Source organism: Phaenicophaeus curvirostris, chromosome 29, assembly GCF_032191515.1.
Source record: "Phaenicophaeus curvirostris isolate KB17595 chromosome 29, BPBGC_Pcur_1.0, whole genome shotgun sequence".
NCBI classification, from domain to species: Eukaryota; Metazoa; Chordata; class Aves; order Cuculiformes; family Cuculidae; genus Phaenicophaeus; species Phaenicophaeus curvirostris.
The window spans coordinates 1,628,748-1,645,828 of record NC_091420.1 but is presented as its reverse complement, the minus strand read 5'-3'; the positions used below and the strand labels follow the sequence as shown (position 1 = coordinate 1,645,828).

General features: G+C 61.6%; 1 protein-coding gene across 5 annotated transcripts in view; it reads right to left on the bottom strand.

Annotated features, from left to right (window-relative positions):
* Nucleotides 1-277: 277 nt before the first annotated feature.
* The window catches only part of ARHGEF2 (Rho/Rac guanine nucleotide exchange factor 2), a 29,300-nt gene continuing 12,496 nt past the window's right edge, over nt 278-17,081 (bottom strand). For 3 of the 5 annotated variants that reach the window (XM_069878603.1, XM_069878601.1, XM_069878604.1), the window contains exons 2-22: nt 14,472-14,622; nt 13,535-13,602; nt 13,327-13,390; nt 12,233-12,362; nt 11,600-11,709; nt 11,365-11,511; nt 9,449-9,699; nt 9,235-9,360; nt 8,883-9,000; nt 8,528-8,785; nt 6,865-6,941; nt 6,590-6,759; nt 6,398-6,465; nt 4,887-5,078; nt 3,132-3,221; nt 2,971-3,038; nt 2,835-2,876; nt 2,685-2,735; nt 1,416-1,811; nt 591-759; nt 278-484 (exon numbers count right to left, since the gene is read on the bottom strand). In XM_069878603.1, coding sequence (XP_069734704.1) covers nt 399-484; nt 591-759; nt 1,416-1,811; nt 2,685-2,735; nt 2,835-2,876; nt 2,971-3,038; nt 3,132-3,221; nt 4,887-5,078; nt 6,398-6,465; nt 6,590-6,759; nt 6,865-6,941; nt 8,528-8,785; nt 8,883-9,000; nt 9,235-9,360; nt 9,449-9,699; nt 11,365-11,511; nt 11,600-11,709; nt 12,233-12,362; nt 13,327-13,390; nt 13,535-13,602; nt 14,472-14,622 — 2,832 coding nt within the window. In that variant the 3' untranslated portion in view covers nt 278-398. Of the gene's footprint in view, nt 485-590; nt 760-1,415; nt 1,812-2,684; nt 2,736-2,834; nt 2,877-2,970; nt 3,039-3,131; nt 3,222-4,886; nt 5,079-6,397; nt 6,466-6,589; nt 6,760-6,864; nt 6,942-8,527; nt 8,786-8,882; nt 9,001-9,234; nt 9,361-9,448; nt 9,700-11,364; nt 11,512-11,599; nt 11,710-12,232; nt 12,363-13,326; nt 13,391-13,534; nt 13,603-14,471; nt 14,895-17,081 lie in introns of those variants that run through there. The other 2 variants (XM_069878599.1, XM_069878600.1) reach the window with 2 other exon arrangements.

The following is a 17,081-nucleotide window of genomic DNA, read 5'->3' as shown; positions in this document are numbered from 1 at the left end:
GGAACCAACCAACCCCCCCCAGCCCCTCCCAAAGCCGGGGGGGAGAGGGGGGCGAGCTCCTCACCCCCCACCAGAGAGAAGGGGGTGTCCCACCCTGCCCAGCGTCGGGACAGACTGGGACGCCCCCCCTGCCCCCTCCCACCCCAAACCAACAAAATAAATAAATAAAGGCGGGGGGGGGGGCACCGGTCCCAAACCGTTTTTGTCACCCCCCCCCATCCAGTTTGGAGGAGGGAAGGGGGCAACCAGACCCCCCCACCCAACCCCCACAAGGCTCCCATGGGAATAGCATCTTTCCAACCCCCCCATCCCGCATCCTGCCTCCAGCATCCTTGGGGCGCGGGGGTTTTGGGGTGCTGGGGGGGTTGGGGTGCCGGGGGGGGGTCTGCAGGCGGTCCCTAACTGTCCGAGCAGCCCCCATCGCCCTCCTTTAGCTCCTGGCTGTTCTCCGCCTCCTCCGGAATATCCTGCATCCTCGGGAAATCTATGGGGAGAGAGCAGGTGAGCCCCGCGACCCCCAGGAAAAGTGGGGCGGGGGGGCCCAGGCCCGGCTCCCGCGCCCCCTCCACATCCCACCCCGGGGGTCTCACCTCGGGGGCTGGCGGGGGGCGAGCGGCCACTGCCCAGGTCCTCGTCCTCCAGGAGCTCATCCAGGGCGTCCTCGCCTTCCCGCAGCCGCTCCGGGTCGGCCCCCCCGAAATCCAGCTCATCGCGGGGGCCAGGGGAGAAGGTAGCAGGGGGGGAACTGAGGCTCAGCTGCTGGGGCGAGGGGAGGAAAGGGAGTGTCAGGCCTGAGTGTCCCCCCAACCCGCACCCCCTAACCTGTGGGGGCTGAGGCCGGGCGCACTCGTGTCACACGAGCGCATCGTTCCCACTCCTCAGCACCTCAAACCCAGGTGAGCTGAGACCAGACACACTCATGTCACCCATGAGCCCATCTCCCACCCCAAACCCAAATTTCCTGAGACCAGACACACTCGTGTCTCCCACCTCAAACCCAGGAGGGCTGAGCCCAGAGACACTCGTGTCACACGAGTGCATCATTCCCACTCCTCAGCATCTCAAACCCAGGAGAGCTGAGACCAGACACACTCATGTCACCCATGAGCCCATCTCCCACCCCAAACCCAGGCCTGCTGAGCCCAGACACACTCATGTCACACACAAACGCGTCCTTCCCACCACTCTGCACCTCAAACCCAGGTGAGCTGAGACCAGACACACTCGTGTCACCCATGAGCCCATCTCCCACGCCAAACCCAGGAGGGCTGAGCCCAGAGACACTCGTGTCACACGAGCGCATCATTCCCACTCCTCAGCACCTCAAACCCAGGAGAGCTGAGACCAGACACACTCATGTCACCCATGAGCCCATCTCCTAGCCCAAACACGCTTGTGTCACGCATGCGCCGTACCTGGGGGGGGGTGAAGCTGAGGTAGAGCGCGTCCCCTGCGGGCAGGCTCCTCCGCCGCGGCTCCCCCGCTCCCCGCCTCCCCCGGGCCGGGGTCCCCCCGGCTCGCAGCTGCCGTCGCGCCTCGTCCAGGTCCCGCTCGAGGCGCGCCCGCTCGCGCTCGCTGTCCCGCAGCCGGGCTTCCAGCGCCGCCGCCTCGAGCGCGCGCTCCTGGCACCGCTGCCGGCAGCGCCCCAGCTCCTCCTGCACCAGCGCGTGTTGCCGCTGCAGCAGCGCCAGCGCAGCCTCGCCGGGGGCCGCGGGGGCCGCCGCGGGGGGAGGTGGGCGGCGCGCGGGGGGCTTCTCGGCACCCTCCTGCAGCTGCAGCTCCAGCAGCGTGTCCTGCTGGCTCACCACCGCCTGCAGGGAGAGAGAGGGGGGTCACAGGGGGCTGCTCTGCACCCCCCTGCAGCTGCAGCACTGCCTGTGAGGGGAGAGGGGGGGTCACGGGGGGGGGCAGGGGGCTTCTCTGCACCCTCCTGCAGCCGCAGCACTTGCAGGAGAAAAGGGAGGGGACACAGGGGGATTCTCTGCACCCTCCTGCAGCCACAGCACTTGCAGGGGGAAAGGGGGGGTCATAGGGGGCTTCTCTGCACCCCCCTGCAGCTGCAGCACTGCCTGCAAGGGGAGATGGGGGGTCACGGGGGGGCAGGGGGCTTCTCTGCACCCTCCTGTAGCTGCAGCAGTGCAGGGGGAAAGGGGGAGGGGGTCATAGGGGGCTTCTCTGCACCCCCCTGCAGCTGCAGCACTGCCTGCAAGGGGAGAGGGGGGGTTTGCAGGGGGCTTCTCTGAACCTTCCTGCAGCCACAGCACAGACTGTAGGTGGAGGGGGGGGTCACGGGGGGGCAGGGGGCTTCTCTGCACCCTCCTGCAGCTGCAGCATCGCCTGCAGGGGGAGATGGGGGGACAAGGGGCTTCTCTGCACCCTCCTGTAGCTGCAGCAGTGCAGGGGGAAAGGGGGAGGGGGTCGCAGAGGGCCTCTCTGCACCCCCCTGCAGCTGCAGCATCGCCTACAGAGAGAGGGGAGGTCACAGAGGGGCAGGGGGCTTCTCTGGACCCTCCTGCAGCTGCAGCACTTGCAGGGGGGAAAGGGGGGGTCGCAGGGGGCTTCTCTGCACCCTCCTGCAGCTGCAGCGCCGCCTGCAGGGGCAGAGGAGGGGTCACAGGGGGATGGATGCGAGCAGGGGGTGCCACCCTGCCCCCGTCCCCCCTCCCTCAGCAGCTCCCACCAACCTGCAGCCCATGCAGCAGCGAGTAGAGGTTCACCAGGCGCTGGTTGATCTCCTGGGGGGAAGGGGGGGCAGAGGATGGGATGTGAGCGCGAACCGGAGCAGGGAAACTGAGGCACGGCGGCACCTCAGCCCCCTCTCCCGCTCCCCTCACCTCCTGCGAGACCCTCTGCAGGAGCTGGTTGCCGTTCCCGTCCTGCGGAGAGAGACGAGCGACACCGCGGTCACCGCAGCACGGGGGCCCCTGCGCTGTCCCCCCCACCCTCCCCGTGTCCCCCCACCGCGCTCACCCTCTGTCCCGAGTCTGAATCCGCCCTGCACAACTCCACGGAGCCGTTGATGTTGCCGGTGTTGCCGTCTGTGGGGAGAGGCCAGGGATGAGCCCCCTACGGCGCCGGGGGGCCCCGAGCTGTGCGCGGCCCCCTCCCCGCCTGGCCCCGTCCCCTCTTACTGCTGGCGCTGGGGCAGCTCTCGGCCTCGCACTGGTTATTCTGGTCCCGGTCGCGTCCGATGCACGTGAAGATCTCCTTCAGGCATTCCACTGCGGGGAAGCGCAGGGTGAGCTGTGGCGGGGACCCCAGCCCAGCCCCTGCCTCAGTTTCCCCACTCAGAGCATCCCCATCCTGCACCATCGGGTGCCTCAGTTTCCCCAGTCAGAGCATCCCCATTTCACACCATCGGGTGCCTCAGTTTCCCCACTCAGAACATCCCCATTTCACACCATCGGGTGCCTCAGTTTCCCCAGTCAGAGCATCCCCATTTCGCACCACCAGGTGCCTCAGTTTCCCCAGTCAGAGCATCCCCATTTCGCACCACCAGGTGCCTCAGTTTCCCCAGTCAGAGCATCCCCATTTCGCACCACCAGGTGCCTCAGTTTCCCCAGTCAGAGCATCCCCATTTCGCACCACCAGGTGCCTCAGTTTCCCCAGTCAGAGCATCCCCATTTCGCACCCACCAGGTGCCTCAGTTTCCCCACTCAGAGCATCCCCATTTCGCACCACCAGGTGCCTCAGTTTCCCCACTCAGAGCATCCCCATGCCAGATCAGCAGGTGCCTCAGTTTCCCCAGCTAGAACATCCCCATTTCACAGCATCGGGTGCCTCAGTTTCCCCACTCAGAACATCCCCATTTCACACCACCGGGTGCATCAGTTTCCCCAGTCAGAGCAACTCCATTTCACACCACCGGGGTGCCTCAGTTTCCCCACTCAGAGCATCCCCATCCCAGATCAGCAGGTGCCTCAGTTTCCCCAGTCAGAGCATCCCCATTTCACACCACCAGGTGCCTCAGTTTCCCCAGTCAGAACATCCCCATTTCACACCACCAGGTGCCTCAGTTTCCCCACTCAGAGCATCCCATTTCACACCACCAGGTGCCTCAGTTTCCCCACTCAGAGCATCCCCATCCCAGACCAGCAGGTGCCTCAGTTTCCCCAGCTAGAACATCCCCATTTCACACCACCGGGTGCCTCAGTTTCCCCAGTCAGAGCATCCCCATTTCACAGCATCGGGTGCCTCAGTTTCCCCAGTCAGAACATCCCCCATTTCACACTACCAGGTGCCTCAGTTTCCCCAGTCAGGGCATCTCCATCCCAGATCAGCAGGTGCCTCAGTTTCCCCAGCTAGAACATCCCCATTTCACAGCATTGTGTGCCTCAGTTTCCCCAGCTGGAACATCCCCATTTCACACCACCGGGTGCCTCAGTTTCCCCAGTCAGAACATCCCCATTTCACACCACCAGGTGCCTCAGTTTCCCCACTCAGAGCATCCCCATTTCACACCATCGGGTGCCTCAGTTTCCCCAGTCAGAACATCCCCATTCCACACTACCCAGTGACTCAGTTTCCCCAGTCAGGGCATCCCATTTCACACCATCGGGTGCCTCAGTTTCCCCAGTCAGAACATCCCCATTTCACACCACCAGGTGCCTCAGTTTCCCCACTCAGAATATCCCCATTTCACACCACCAGGTGCCTCAGTTTCCCCAGTCAGAACATCCCCATTTCACACCACCAGGTGCCTCAGTTTCCCCACTCAGAATATCCCCATTTCACACCACCAGGTGCCTCAGTTTCCCCAGTCAGGGCATCCCTATTTCACACCACCAGGTGCCTCAGTTTCCCCAGTCAGAACATCCCCATTTCACAGCATCGTGTGCCTCAGTTTCCCCAGCTGGAACACCCCCATCCCGCAGTCTCATCCGTACCCTCCCGGATGGCGTCGTGCATCAGCTTCTCCCCGCGGGAGCCGTCGGTGGAGTCGGAGTGGAAGAAGGAGCGTGGGGCCAGGGTGGGCGAGGGCTCCTCGCAGCCGCTGGCCAGGGCCAGCATGTCGGCAAAGAGCCCGACCTTCTCCTCCAGCAGCGCCGAGATCTTGCGGTCGTGCTGCAGGATGCGGTCTGGGGGGCCACGAGAGGAGAGCGGGGTCGGGGGGGCGAGCAGGGAGAGGGGAAACGAGGAGGGATTGCGGGGTGAGGAGGGATGGGGTGAAAAGAAGAGATGGCGGGACAAACAGGAATAGGAGGATGAGCAGGGATTAGGGGGATGAGGATGGAGCGTGGGGAAAAGGAGGGATGGGGGGATGAGCAAGGATTGGAGGGGATGAGCAGGGATGGGGGGAAAAGGAGGGATGGGGGGATGAGAAGGGACTGGGGGGGATGAGCAGGGACTGGGGGAAAAGGAGGGATGGGGGAAAAGGAGGGATTGGGGGGACGAGCAGGGATTGGGGGGACGAGCAGGGATTGGGGAAAAGGAGAGATGGGGGGACAAGCAGGGATTGGGGGGATGAGCAGGGATGGGGGGATGAGCAGGAGTTGGGGGGAAAAGGAGGGATGGGGGGATCAGCAGGGATGGGGGGATGAGCAGGAGTTGGGGGGAAAAGGAGGGATGGGGGAAAAGGAGGGATGGGGGGATGAGCAGGGATGGGGGGATGAGCAGGAGTTGGGGGGAAAAGGAGGGATGGGGGAAAAGGAGGGACTCGGGGGGAAAAGGAGGGATGGGGGAAAAGGAGGGATGGGGGGACGAGCAGGGATTGGGGGGACGAGCAGGGATTGGGGGGAAAATTAGGGATGGGGGGAAAAGGAGGGATTGGGGGGATGAGCAGGAATTGGGGGGAAAATTAGGGATGGGGAAAAGGAGGGATGGGGGAAAAGGAGGGACTCGGGGGGATGAGCAGGGATTGGGGGAAAAGGAGAGATGGGGGGACAAGCAGGGATTGGGGGGACGAGCAGGGATGGGGGGACGAGCAGGAGTTGGGGGGAAAAGGAGGGATGGGGGAAAAGGAGGGATGGGGGAAAAGGAGGGATGGGGGAAAAGGAGGGACTCGGGGGGATGAGCAGGGATTGGGGGAAAAGGAGAGATGGGGGGACGAGCAGGGATTGGGAGGACGAGCAGGGATGGGGGGACGAGCAGGGATGGGGGGACGAGCAGGGGGTTGGGGGAAAAGGAGGGATGGGGGGATGAGCAGGGATTGGGGGGGTGAGCAGGGATTGGGGGAAAAGGAGAGATGGGGGGATGAGCAGGGATTGGGGGGATGAGCAGGGATTGGGGGGATGAGCAGGGATTGGGGGGACGAGGATGGACTGGAGGGAAAAGGAGGGATGGGGGAAAAGGAGGGATGGGAGGGGGGATGAGCAGGAAAGGAGGGAAAAATAGGGATGGGGGGAAGGAGTAGGGATGAGAGGATGAAGAGAGCTGCGGAGACAGGGCTGGGTCCCACCTTTCAGCTTGCGTAAGGACGCTTCGATCTCCGTCTCGATGAGGGGAAAGTCCTGGCGGCTGGGGCAGCTGGAAGGGATGGGGAGTCAGTGCCGGGACCCCCAGCTCCATCACACCGTGTCCACCCTTCCCACCATCCGCATCCTTCCACAGCCCAGAGGACCCTCGAAGTCACCCCCGGGGTGACACTCACACGCTGACAGTCTGCTGGATGACCTTCATCCAGTTGTTGCGGTCGTCGCGGGAGGCGGCGTGGACCTCGTACATCTCCGGCGGGGCCGCGCTGATCAGGAACATCCCCTTCTCCTGGTTGGCGATGTCCCGCACGATGAGGTTTTGCAGGGAGATGACGGCTGGTTTGTCCTGCGGGATAGGTGATGGGGTTAATCACCATCCTGGTGCCGGCACAGCGGTCCCAGACGTGGTGGGAACCACCAGGATATGGGGTCCTGGGATAAAGCATCTCACCAGCATGGGGAAGGTGTATTTCTGGTCCTTCTCTTGCAGGAAGATGAGGACGTCCGTCATCAGCAGCACCAGGACGTCTGTGAGGGAGCGCGAGATGCTGGGGTGGGTGCAAGGGGGTGGCGAGTCCCACCCCACAGAGCCCCAGGCCCCCATCCCACAGCACTTTGGTCCCTGGGTATCCCCATCCCCTGGTCCTCCCATCCCACAGCACCCTAATCCCTGGCATCCCCATCACCTGGTACCCCACTCCTTGGCACCCTCAGTCCCTGGCATCCCCATCCCCCAGTCCCTCTATCCCATAGCACCCTGCTCCCCCAGCACCCCCATCTCCTGTCCCCCCATATCCCACAGCACCCTAGTCCCTGGCATTTCCATCTCCTGGTTACCCCCACTGCCTGGTACCCCAGTCCCTGGGCACCCCCATCCCTTTGTATCCCTTTCCTACAGCCCCTGGTTCCTTGTGCATCCCCATCTCCTGGGACCCCCATCCCACAGCGTCCTGGTCCCTGGGCACCCCCATCTCCTGGTACCCCATTCCTTGTCCCCCCAGCGTCCCCATTCCCTGGTACCCCCATCTCTTAATAACCCCATCCCATAGTGCCCTGGTCCTTGGGCACCCCCATCTCCTGGTACCCCTCACCCTGGTGCCCCAATCCTCCAGAACCCCCATCTCTTAGTAACCCCATCCCATAGAATCCTGGTCCCTGGGCATCTCCACCTCCTGGTACCCCTTACCCTGGTGACCCCATGCTCCAAACCCCCCATCTTTTAGTATCCCCATCCCACAGTGCTCTGATCCCTGGGCATCCCCATCTCCTGGTACCCCACTCCTTGACCCCCAGCGCCCCCGTTCCCTGGTACCCCCATCTCTTAGTAACCCCATCCCATAGAATCCTGGTCCCTGGGCACCCCCATCTCCTGGTACCCCATTCCTTGGCCCCCCAGCGTCTCCATTCCCTGGTATCCCCATCTCTTAGTAACCCCATCCCATAGCGCCCTGGTCCTTGGGCATCTCCTTCTCCTGGTACCCCTTACCCTGGTGCCCCAATCCTCCAGAACCCCCATCTCTTAGTAACCCCATCCCATAGAATCCTGGTCCCTGGGCACCCCCATCTCCTGGTACCCCACTCCTTGACCCCCAGCGCCCCCATTCCCTGGTACCCCCATCTCTTAGTAAACCCATCCCATAGAATCCTGGTCCCTGGGCACCCCCATCTCCTGGTACCCCATTCCTCGGCCCCCCAGCGTCTCCATTCCCTGGTACCCCCATCTCTTAGTAACCCCATCCCATAGCATCCTGGTCCTTGGGCATCTCCTCCTCCTGGTACCCCTTACCCTGGTGCCCCAATCCTCCAGAACCCCCATCTCTTAGTAACCCCATCCCATAGAATCCTGGTCCCTGGGCACCCCCATCTCCTGGTAGCCCATTCCTTGGCCCCCCAGCATCCCCATTCCCTGGTACCCCCATCTCTTAGTAACCCCATCCCATACAATCCTGGTCCCTGGGCACCCCCATCTCCTGGTACCCCATTCCTCGGCCCCCCAGTGTCCCCATTCCCTGGTACCCCCACCTCTTAGTAACCCCATCCCATAGAATCCTGGTCCCTGGGCACCCCCATCTCCTGGCACCCCTTTCCTTGGCCCCCCCGGCCCCGCTCCCCACCTTTGAAGCGCCCGGCCGCCGTCTTCCAGAGCATGCAGCCGCTGTGCACCAGCTTGCGCCGCAGGAGCTCGTCCTTGCCGAAGACGCCGGTGCGGCTCTCCCACGGCAGCTGCACTTTGGCTCGGCCGTCCACGCGCCGGTAGACGTCCCAGAGCCGCGAGTTCATCTCGCACGTGTGCACCTCCTCGTTGATGGAGGAGATCAGCTCCTTCACCAGCTTCAGCGCCCGCGACAGGTCCGCCGAGTCGCTCTCGTTGTCTGGGGTGAAGGGTTGAGGGGGGACACGCTCAGGGCTTGACCCTCCCCGGCACGGGCAGCTCCCGTGATGTTGCCCTCCCGCTCCCGGCCCTATTACCTTTGGAATTCTTCAGGATGCGTTCGATGAGCACCGGGTACTTGGTGATCCTCTGTGTCACCAGCAAGATGCACTCGGGCACCCCGTGACGTCGGAGCAGCGGGGAGCGCGTCATCCTCTGCCCGGAGGGAGGGAAAGAAGGAAGCACAGGGCACCCTGTTAGCATCACCCACACCCCAAAGGCTCATAACCATGATAAGAGTTGTTAGGAAGACACACGCAGATGGAGAAACCAAGGCACAGCGTTGGCAGAGGGTGTTCCAGCGAGGCACGAAGCTCAGAGCCCGCAGAGAGACACTGACATCCATGCAGGGGGCCCCTCCGGAGCCGTGCAGGGATGAGGGACGCTCACCCGGATGAACTGCTGGAAGCGCTTGTCGCGGGCCAGCAGGTCCTTGTACTCCTTCACGGCTTTGGTGTGCTTGCTGCAGAACTCCGTGTAGGCTTTCTTCAGCTGCTCTGCGCTGACCCCCGAAAACTGAGGAGGAGGAAGGTGAGGGGATGTCAGCGAGCCCGTACCACCCCACCAGCACCCCCCGGCTCCGGTGGCCCCATGCAATCCCCACCTGGTTGACGAGGATGTCCCCCAGGCGGTTGATGACGAAGTTCTTGTTGCTGTCATGGGCCAGGGACTCCCTGCGGCGCTCGAGGAGCTGCGCCAGGAACCGCTCGTGGATCTGGCTCAGCTCATCCACGCAGGGGAAGATCTTCTGCACCGTGGCCGGGTCCACCTGCAGGTCGTCCAGCATGGCCTTGCGGAACATGTTGGCCATGATCTTCAGCGTGCGGACGTGGTGGATCTCTGTCTGGATCAGCTCTGCAGTGGGGTGGGATGGGTGAGACGGGGCTTGTCCCCATGTCCCCAACCCTGCAGCCCCATTCCTCCATCCCTGGCCCCTTCCTGTGTCCCCTACTCTGTCCCTGTGCCCCCATCTCTTCATCTTTGTTCCTCCATCTCTGACCCATCCCCATGTCCCCTATTCCCCTATCTCTGACCCATCTCTGAGTCCCCTATCCTGTCCATGCATCCCCTGCCCTATCCCTGTGTCCCCATCTCATCACTCCTGCCCCTGCATCTCTGGCCCATCCCTGTGTCCCCTGTCCTGTCCCCATGTCCCCGCTTCCTGTACCTCTGACCTGTCCCTGTGTCCCAATTTTGCCATCCGTTTTTTCCTGCCCTATCCCTGTATCCATCTCTTCATCCTCGTTCCTCAATCTCTGTCACATCCTTGTGTCTCCTTCCCTGTCCATACGTCCCCTTCCCTCTCCATACGTCCCCTTCCCTGTCCCTTTGTCCCCATCTCTGCACCCCTATCCCATCCTTGTGTCCCTTATCCTGTCCACGTCTCCTACCCTGTCCATGTGTCCGCTGCCCTCTCCGTGTCCCCACCTCTTCATCCCTGTTCCTCCATCTCTGACTCATCCCTGTTCCCTCATCCCTGACCTGCCTGTCCCCTACCCTGTCCCTGTGTCCCCATCTCTTCAGCCTCATTCATCCATCTCCCACCCATCCTTGTGCCCCCTACCCCATCCTCATGACCCCATTCCTGCACGTCTTCATCCCCGTGTCCCCTTCCCCATCCCTACGTCCCCATCTCTTCATCCCTATTCCTTCATCCCTGACCCACCCGTGTCTCCCACCCTGTGTGTCCCCATTCCTCCATTCCCATCCCCATGTCCCCCACCCTGTCCTCGTGTCCCCATTCCTCCACTCCCATTCCCATGTCCCCCATACCTGCATCCCTGACCCATCACCATGTCCCTCACCCTGTCCTCGTGCCCCCATTCCTCCATTCCCATTCCCGTGTCCCCCACCCTGTCCCTGTGTCCCCCTTCCTCCACAGCCATCCCCGTGTCCCCCATACCTGCATCCCTGACCCACCTCCATGTCCCCCACCCTGTCCTCCTGTCCCCATTCCTCCACTCCCACCCCCATGTCCCCCATACCTGCATCCCTGACCCATCCCCGTGTCCCCCACCCTGTCCTTGTGTCCCCATTTCTCCACTCCCATCCCCGTGTCCCCTATTCCTTCATCTCTGACTCATCCCCGTGTCCCCTACCCTGTCCCCGCGTCCCCCTTCCTCCACTCCCATCCCCATGTCCCCCATACCTGCACCCCTGACCCACCTCCATGTCCCCCACCCTGTCCTCCTGTCCCCATTCCTCCACTCCCACCCCCATGTCCCCCATACCTGCATCCCTGACCCATCCCCGTGTCCCCCACCCTGTCCTTGTGTCCCCATTTCTCCACTCCCATCCCCGTGTCCCCTATTCCTTCATCTCTGACTCATCCCCGTGTCCCCTACCCTGTCCCCGCGTCCCCCTTCCTCCACTCCCATCCCCATGTCCCCCATACCTGCATCCCTGACCCACCTCAATGTCCCCTGCCCTGTCTCTCCATCCCCAGCTCCCCCTGCACCCTGTCCCCATGTCCCCTCCCCCGACCCTGCCACCCTGGGATGTCCCCACGAGGCCACCCACCATAGATGACGTCCTGCCGCTTCATGACGTCCATCTTGTGCTGCTTCAGGTAGCTGTTGTCCACAGCCAGGCTCCACGAATCCGCCTCGAAGCCCTTCCCGTCCGTCTCGAAGTCGCTCATCAGCTGGTTGAGGATGACATCGGGGCCTGTGCGGGAGAGTGACGGGAGCAGAGCGGGGTTGTCCCCATGCCCCATGTCCCCTCCCTGTCCCCCCCACCCTGCTGCGTCCCCCACCTTCATCGATGAGCGACTCCACCGAGAGCGTGCGGTTGCGCATGTTGAGGGAATCCGTGGATTGGGACAGGATCCGCCGGATCCCCAGCGGGGATTCATCGTTGAACGTCCTGGGGGGGTGGGACATAGAATCACCAGGTTGGAAAGGACCCACTGGATCATCGAGTCCAACCATTCCCATCAAACATCAAACCATGTCACTCAGCGCCTCGTCCATCCGGCCCTTAAACCCCTCCAGGGAAGGGGACTCAACCCCCTCCCTGGGCAGCCTCGGACACTGCCCAGTCACCCTTTCTGTGAAAAATTTTTTCCTGATGTCCAGCCCTGGTGGAGCTTGAGGCCATTCCCTCTCGTCCTGTCCCCTGGCCCTTGGGAGAAGAGCCCAGCTCCCTCCTCTCCACAACCTCCTCTCAGGGAGTTGCAGAGAGCAATGAGGTCTCCCCTCAGCCTCCTCTTCTCCAGGATCAACCCCCCCAGCTCTCTCAGCCGCTCCTCTTCTTCTCCAGCCCCCTCCCCAGCTTCGTTGCTCTTCTCTGGACTCACTCCAGAGATGATAAACACGATGCTGGGACACCCGGGGGCCCCTCCCGTCCTCCCCTTTCCTCCCCCCAGCCCCAAAACCACTCCGCTTACCCTGCGATGTTGGTGGTGGAGACGCTCTTGGAGAGGGAGAGGGAGGGCCGGCCGCGGCGCGGACCCAGCAGCGTCTGCCGGAAGCTTTCCGAGGGGTAGATGGCCGAGTTGGGGCGCTCCCGGATGGCACCTGGTGGGGGGGGACACACGGGGGGGGTCAGTGGCATCGCCCCTCCCATCCCACCCCCCCCAGGCTGTGTGCAGTGTCCCCACCGCCCCACGGGACATCCCAGTACAGCATCCCCACCCGGGGGGGGTCCCACACCCCGTGGGGGTCCCCACAACCCAGGGGGGGTGTCCCTGCAGCCAGAAGAGGGGTTTTATAGCTGGGTGGGGGGGCTCTCACAGACCGAGGGGTGTCTCTGCAGCTGGGGGGGGTCCCCCACAGCCAAAAGGGGTTCCCTATAGTCCCTGCAGCCAGGTGGGGTGACACTGCAACTGGAGGGGGGGGTCACGTTGCAGATTGGGGTGTCCCCCTGCAGCCTGGGGTGTCCCCACAGCCAGGAGGGGGTCCTTGCAGTCAGGGGGATCCCCAAAATTGAAGGGGGTACCCACAGCCCGGGAGGGGGACACCTCTCAGATGGGGAGGGGGGTGTCCATAGAGGCGGGTGGGAGCCCTCCAGACAGGAAAGGGGGTGTCTCTGCAGCTGGGGGGGGGTCCCCACAGCCAGGGGCATCCCCCCCGCAGAGGAAAGGGGGTGTCCCTGCAGCTGGGGGGTCCCACAGCCAGAAAGTTGTCCCTACAACTTCGGGGTCCCCAAAGCTGGGAGGTGTCCCTGCAGTCAGGGGGATGGGGGGTGTCCATCAAGGGGGCTGCGCCTACACCAGGGGTGTCCCCAAAACCTGGAGGGAGTCCCTACAGTTGGGGGGGGACCCTAAAGTGAGGGGGGTCCCCAAAACCTGGAGGGAGTCCCCACTGCTGGGGGGCAACTCCAAAGCTGGGGGGTGTCCCTTCGGTTATGGGAGTGTCCCTACAGCCAAAGGGGTGTCCTTTCCATGAGGGGGTGTCCCCAGAACCCCGGTGGCAGCAGAACAGGAAGAGGGGGGGCAGTGCTGCCCTCCCCCCCGGCCCCAGCGCTTCGCACCCCACTCACTTTTATTGCGCAGCGACACCGACTGCAGTGCCGAGCTGTTCTTCAGCAGCGCCGCTTTCTGTTGCTGGGGGAGGAAGCAGAGGCGTCACGGCAGGCGTCACCGTCCTCGTGTCCCCATTCCCCCCCCTCCCAATCCTGCCAAAAAAAGACCTCGGAGCAGCTGAGACCGGCCAGCTCGTGTCACCGGTGCCACCAGGTGGGCGCTCACCTTCTGCTTCACCTTGGTGCAATTGGGCAGCGTGTCCTTGCAGCGGTTGTGGATGGTGACGTTGCAGGCTGGAAGGGGGGAAAGACAAGGAGAGGTGACGGCACAACCACCACCGGAGCCACCGGAGAAGCCGGGGGGACCCTCTGCTACCCCCACGCCAGCGCTGGAGTGACAGGGGCAGATGCAGAGGGAATCCACGCAGACATGGACAAGCCACAGCTGCCGGGGAGCAGCTGAGCTGCCACCGTGCCAGCGAGACCCCCCCCAATCCGGAGAACACGACCTCTGTGCCAGCGCGATGCCACCAGCACCCCGGCTCCATCCGGCATCGCCCACGCCGGGGCGGCTGGAAGGAGCCAGCGGTGCCGGTTGCCTCACCAGGGTGGCACACCAGGGTCGTGCCAACACCATGCCACGAACACCCCGGTTCCATTTGGCATCACCCATGCTGGCGGAGCTGGAAGGAGCTGGGATGGCCAGGGTCACACGCCAGGGTCGTGCCAGTGTGATGCCATGGCCACCGCGGCTCCATCTGGAATCACCCACGCTGGGGGAGCTGGAAGGAGCCACGATGGCCAGGGTCACACACCAGGGTTGTGCCAGGGTGATGCCACAGGCACCTGGCTCCATTCGGCATCACCCGCACCGGGAGAGCTGGAAGGAGCCGCTGCCTCACCGGGACGGCTAGTGCCACACGCCAGAGCTGTGCCAGGGCGATGGCATCTGGCTCCATCCGGCATCGCCCACACTGGGGGAGCTGGAAGGAGCCGGTGATGCCGTCTGTGCTAGAGCAGCACACCGGCATTTGCCAGGATGCCTCAGAGAAAGCCTCTCCACGTACCCCTCTCGCCCCTGCTCCGTGGCACGAATCCACGGAGCCAAACTGGGGGCGATCGGGCATTGCCGTGCCCAGCGCCGGCGAGTCGCGGTTACTCACTGGGGCAGATGAGCGCTTCCTTGGCCGTGATGCTCTTGTTGCAGGCGAAGCACATGGTCATCCCGGAGACGGTGATGGTGGTGAAGAGGTGCCCGTTGGTGTAGCGGGCGTCCTTCTCCTTCCCCTCCTTCATCTTCTCCTTCTCTTTGCTCTGCCCGGAGAGATGCGATGGGCGCCTGATGGGGCTGCGGCACGGCACGCGCCCGGCACCACCGCCACCCGCCACGGTGCCCGCTGGCTTCGGGACGCGGCTCATGGTCGTGGGGAGCCTGGGGGGCCGAGGGACCCCCCGCTCGCCGGCGATGCTCGGGGGGTCCTGCCACCCCGGCACGGGGAGCCGAGCGGCTGGGGAGAAGCCACCGCGATCGCTCCGTTCGCTTTGGCTTCCCATCATCCGATAACCATGACAACCGGGGGGGGGCTGCGGGAGAAATCCCCCCCGCCCCGGCACACGGCCCCCCCCCGGCATCGCAGCCGCCAGCCCCAATGGGGATGAGATGCGGGGGACGCGGCGCGGGGGACGGTGACGATGATCCCCGGCACCCATGGGGGCTGCGGGCACTGCCGGAGCCGCGCAGCCGCCAGCCCTGCGCCCCCACCGCCTCAGTTCTGCCAAAGTGGGAATCTTCCCCAAAACTGGGGTTCAGAATCCAGGTGCTCCCCCTCTTTTCTTTATCCAAAGTGGGAATTTCCACCCAAAATGGGGGTTCAGAGCACAACTGCTCCCCCTCAAGGATGGTTTTGGGGACCCCAGCGCTGCCGCCACCCCCGCACCTTCTTTTTCCTTATCCAAAGTGGCTATTTTCCCCCCTTCTCCCCCAAAATGGGGGTTCAGAGCCCAGCTGCTCCACCCCAAGGATTGTTTTGGGGACCCCAGCACTGCCACCACCCCTGTATCTTCCATTTTTTCATCCAAAGTGGCTATTTTCCTCCCTTTTCCCCCCAAATGGGGGTTCAGAATCCAGGTGCCTCCCCTTTTCTTTATCCAAAGTGTGAATTTTCCCCCCTTCTCCCCCAAAACGGGAGTTCAGAGCCCAATTGTTCTCCCTCCAGGACGGTTCTGGGGACCCCAGTGCTTCCACCACCCCTGCACCTTCCTTTTCTTTACACAAAGTGACTATTTTCCCCCCTTCTCCCCCAAAATCAGGGGTCCAAAGCGCATTTTCCCCCCTTGGGGGAGGCTTTTTGGGGACCCCAGCACTACTGGCAGCCCCACACCCTCCCACCTCCTTCAATTTATCCAAAATAGCTATTTTCTCTCTTTCTCCCCCAAACCAGGGGTCTGCAGCCCAGTTCCAGCCCCCCCGGGGAGTGTGTGTTTGTTTTTTTATTTTTTTTTGTGTCTCATTTTGCTTTTTTTTTCCTTTCCTTTTTTTTTTCTTTCTTATTTCTTTTTGTTTGCTTTCCTTTCTTCCCCTTTCTTTATTACTCTTTTTTTTTCCCCCATTCTTTTTCCTTTCCCTTTTTTTGGCCCTTTTTTTCTGCTTTCTTTTTGTCTCGGCTTTTGTTTCATCTGCTTTTTTCCCCTTTTCCTCCGATTTTTTCCTTTTTCTCTTTTTTCCCCTTTTCCACCATGTTTTCCCCTTTTCTCTCTTTTCTTTTTCTCTGTTTATCCTCCACTTTTCTTTCCTTTTTTTTTTCTATTTTGTTTTTGCTTCCCCTCCTTCTTTTTGGCTTTTGTTTCCCCCACTGTTTTTCATTTTTTTCTCCACTCTTCTTTTTTGTCTTCTTTCTTTCCCCACTTTTTTCCTCTTAATTTTATCCCCTCTCCACTTCTTTCCATTCTCTGGGGTTTTTTCCCTTTTTTTCTCTTTCCTTCTTACCCGCTTTTCCCCAATTTTCTTTCCTTTTTTAAATTTTACTTTCCTTTCTCTCTGCTTTTTTTCTTTCCTCCACTTTTTCCCTTTTTCTCCACTTTTCTTTCCTTTTTTTTAACTTTCCTTTTTCTTTCCTCCCTTTTCCTCCACCTTTTTCCTTTTCCTCCACTTTTCTTTCCATTTTTCCCCCTCTTCTCTTCTTTCCCCCTTTCTTCGCTTTCACTCCTTTTCTATTTTTCTTTCCCTTTTGTTTTTTTTTCCTTTTTCTCTGCTTTTCTTTCCCTTTTTTCACTGCTTTCCCCACTTTCTCTGTGTTTTCCCCTTTTTCTCTGCTTTTCTTTCCCTTTTCTCTGCTTCCCCCTTTATATTTTCCTTTCCCTATTCTATTTTTCTCTCCCTTTTCTCTGATCTTCCTCCTCTTTTTGTTTCCCCCCTTTTTCTCTGCTTTCCCCCCCTTTTCTCTTTATTTTCCCCCTTTTCTCTGTTTTTCTTTCCATTTTCTCTGCTTTCCTTTCCCTTCCCTCTGCTCCCCCCCTTTTTTCTCTGTTTTTCTTTCCCTTTTCCCTCCTTTTCTCTCCTTTCCCGCTCTTTTTCTCTCCTTCCCCCCCGCTTTTCTCTGCTCCCCCCCCTTTCCTCCGCTTTCTTTCCCTTTTCTCCACTTTTTTTCCCCTTTTCCCTTTATTTTCACTCTCTTTTTTCCCCTCTTTTCCTCCCTTTCCCGTCTCCCTCCCCTCTCCCCGCTCTCTTTTCTCCCCGCCGGCGGCTCCTCCCTCAGATCCGGACCCGCAGACAA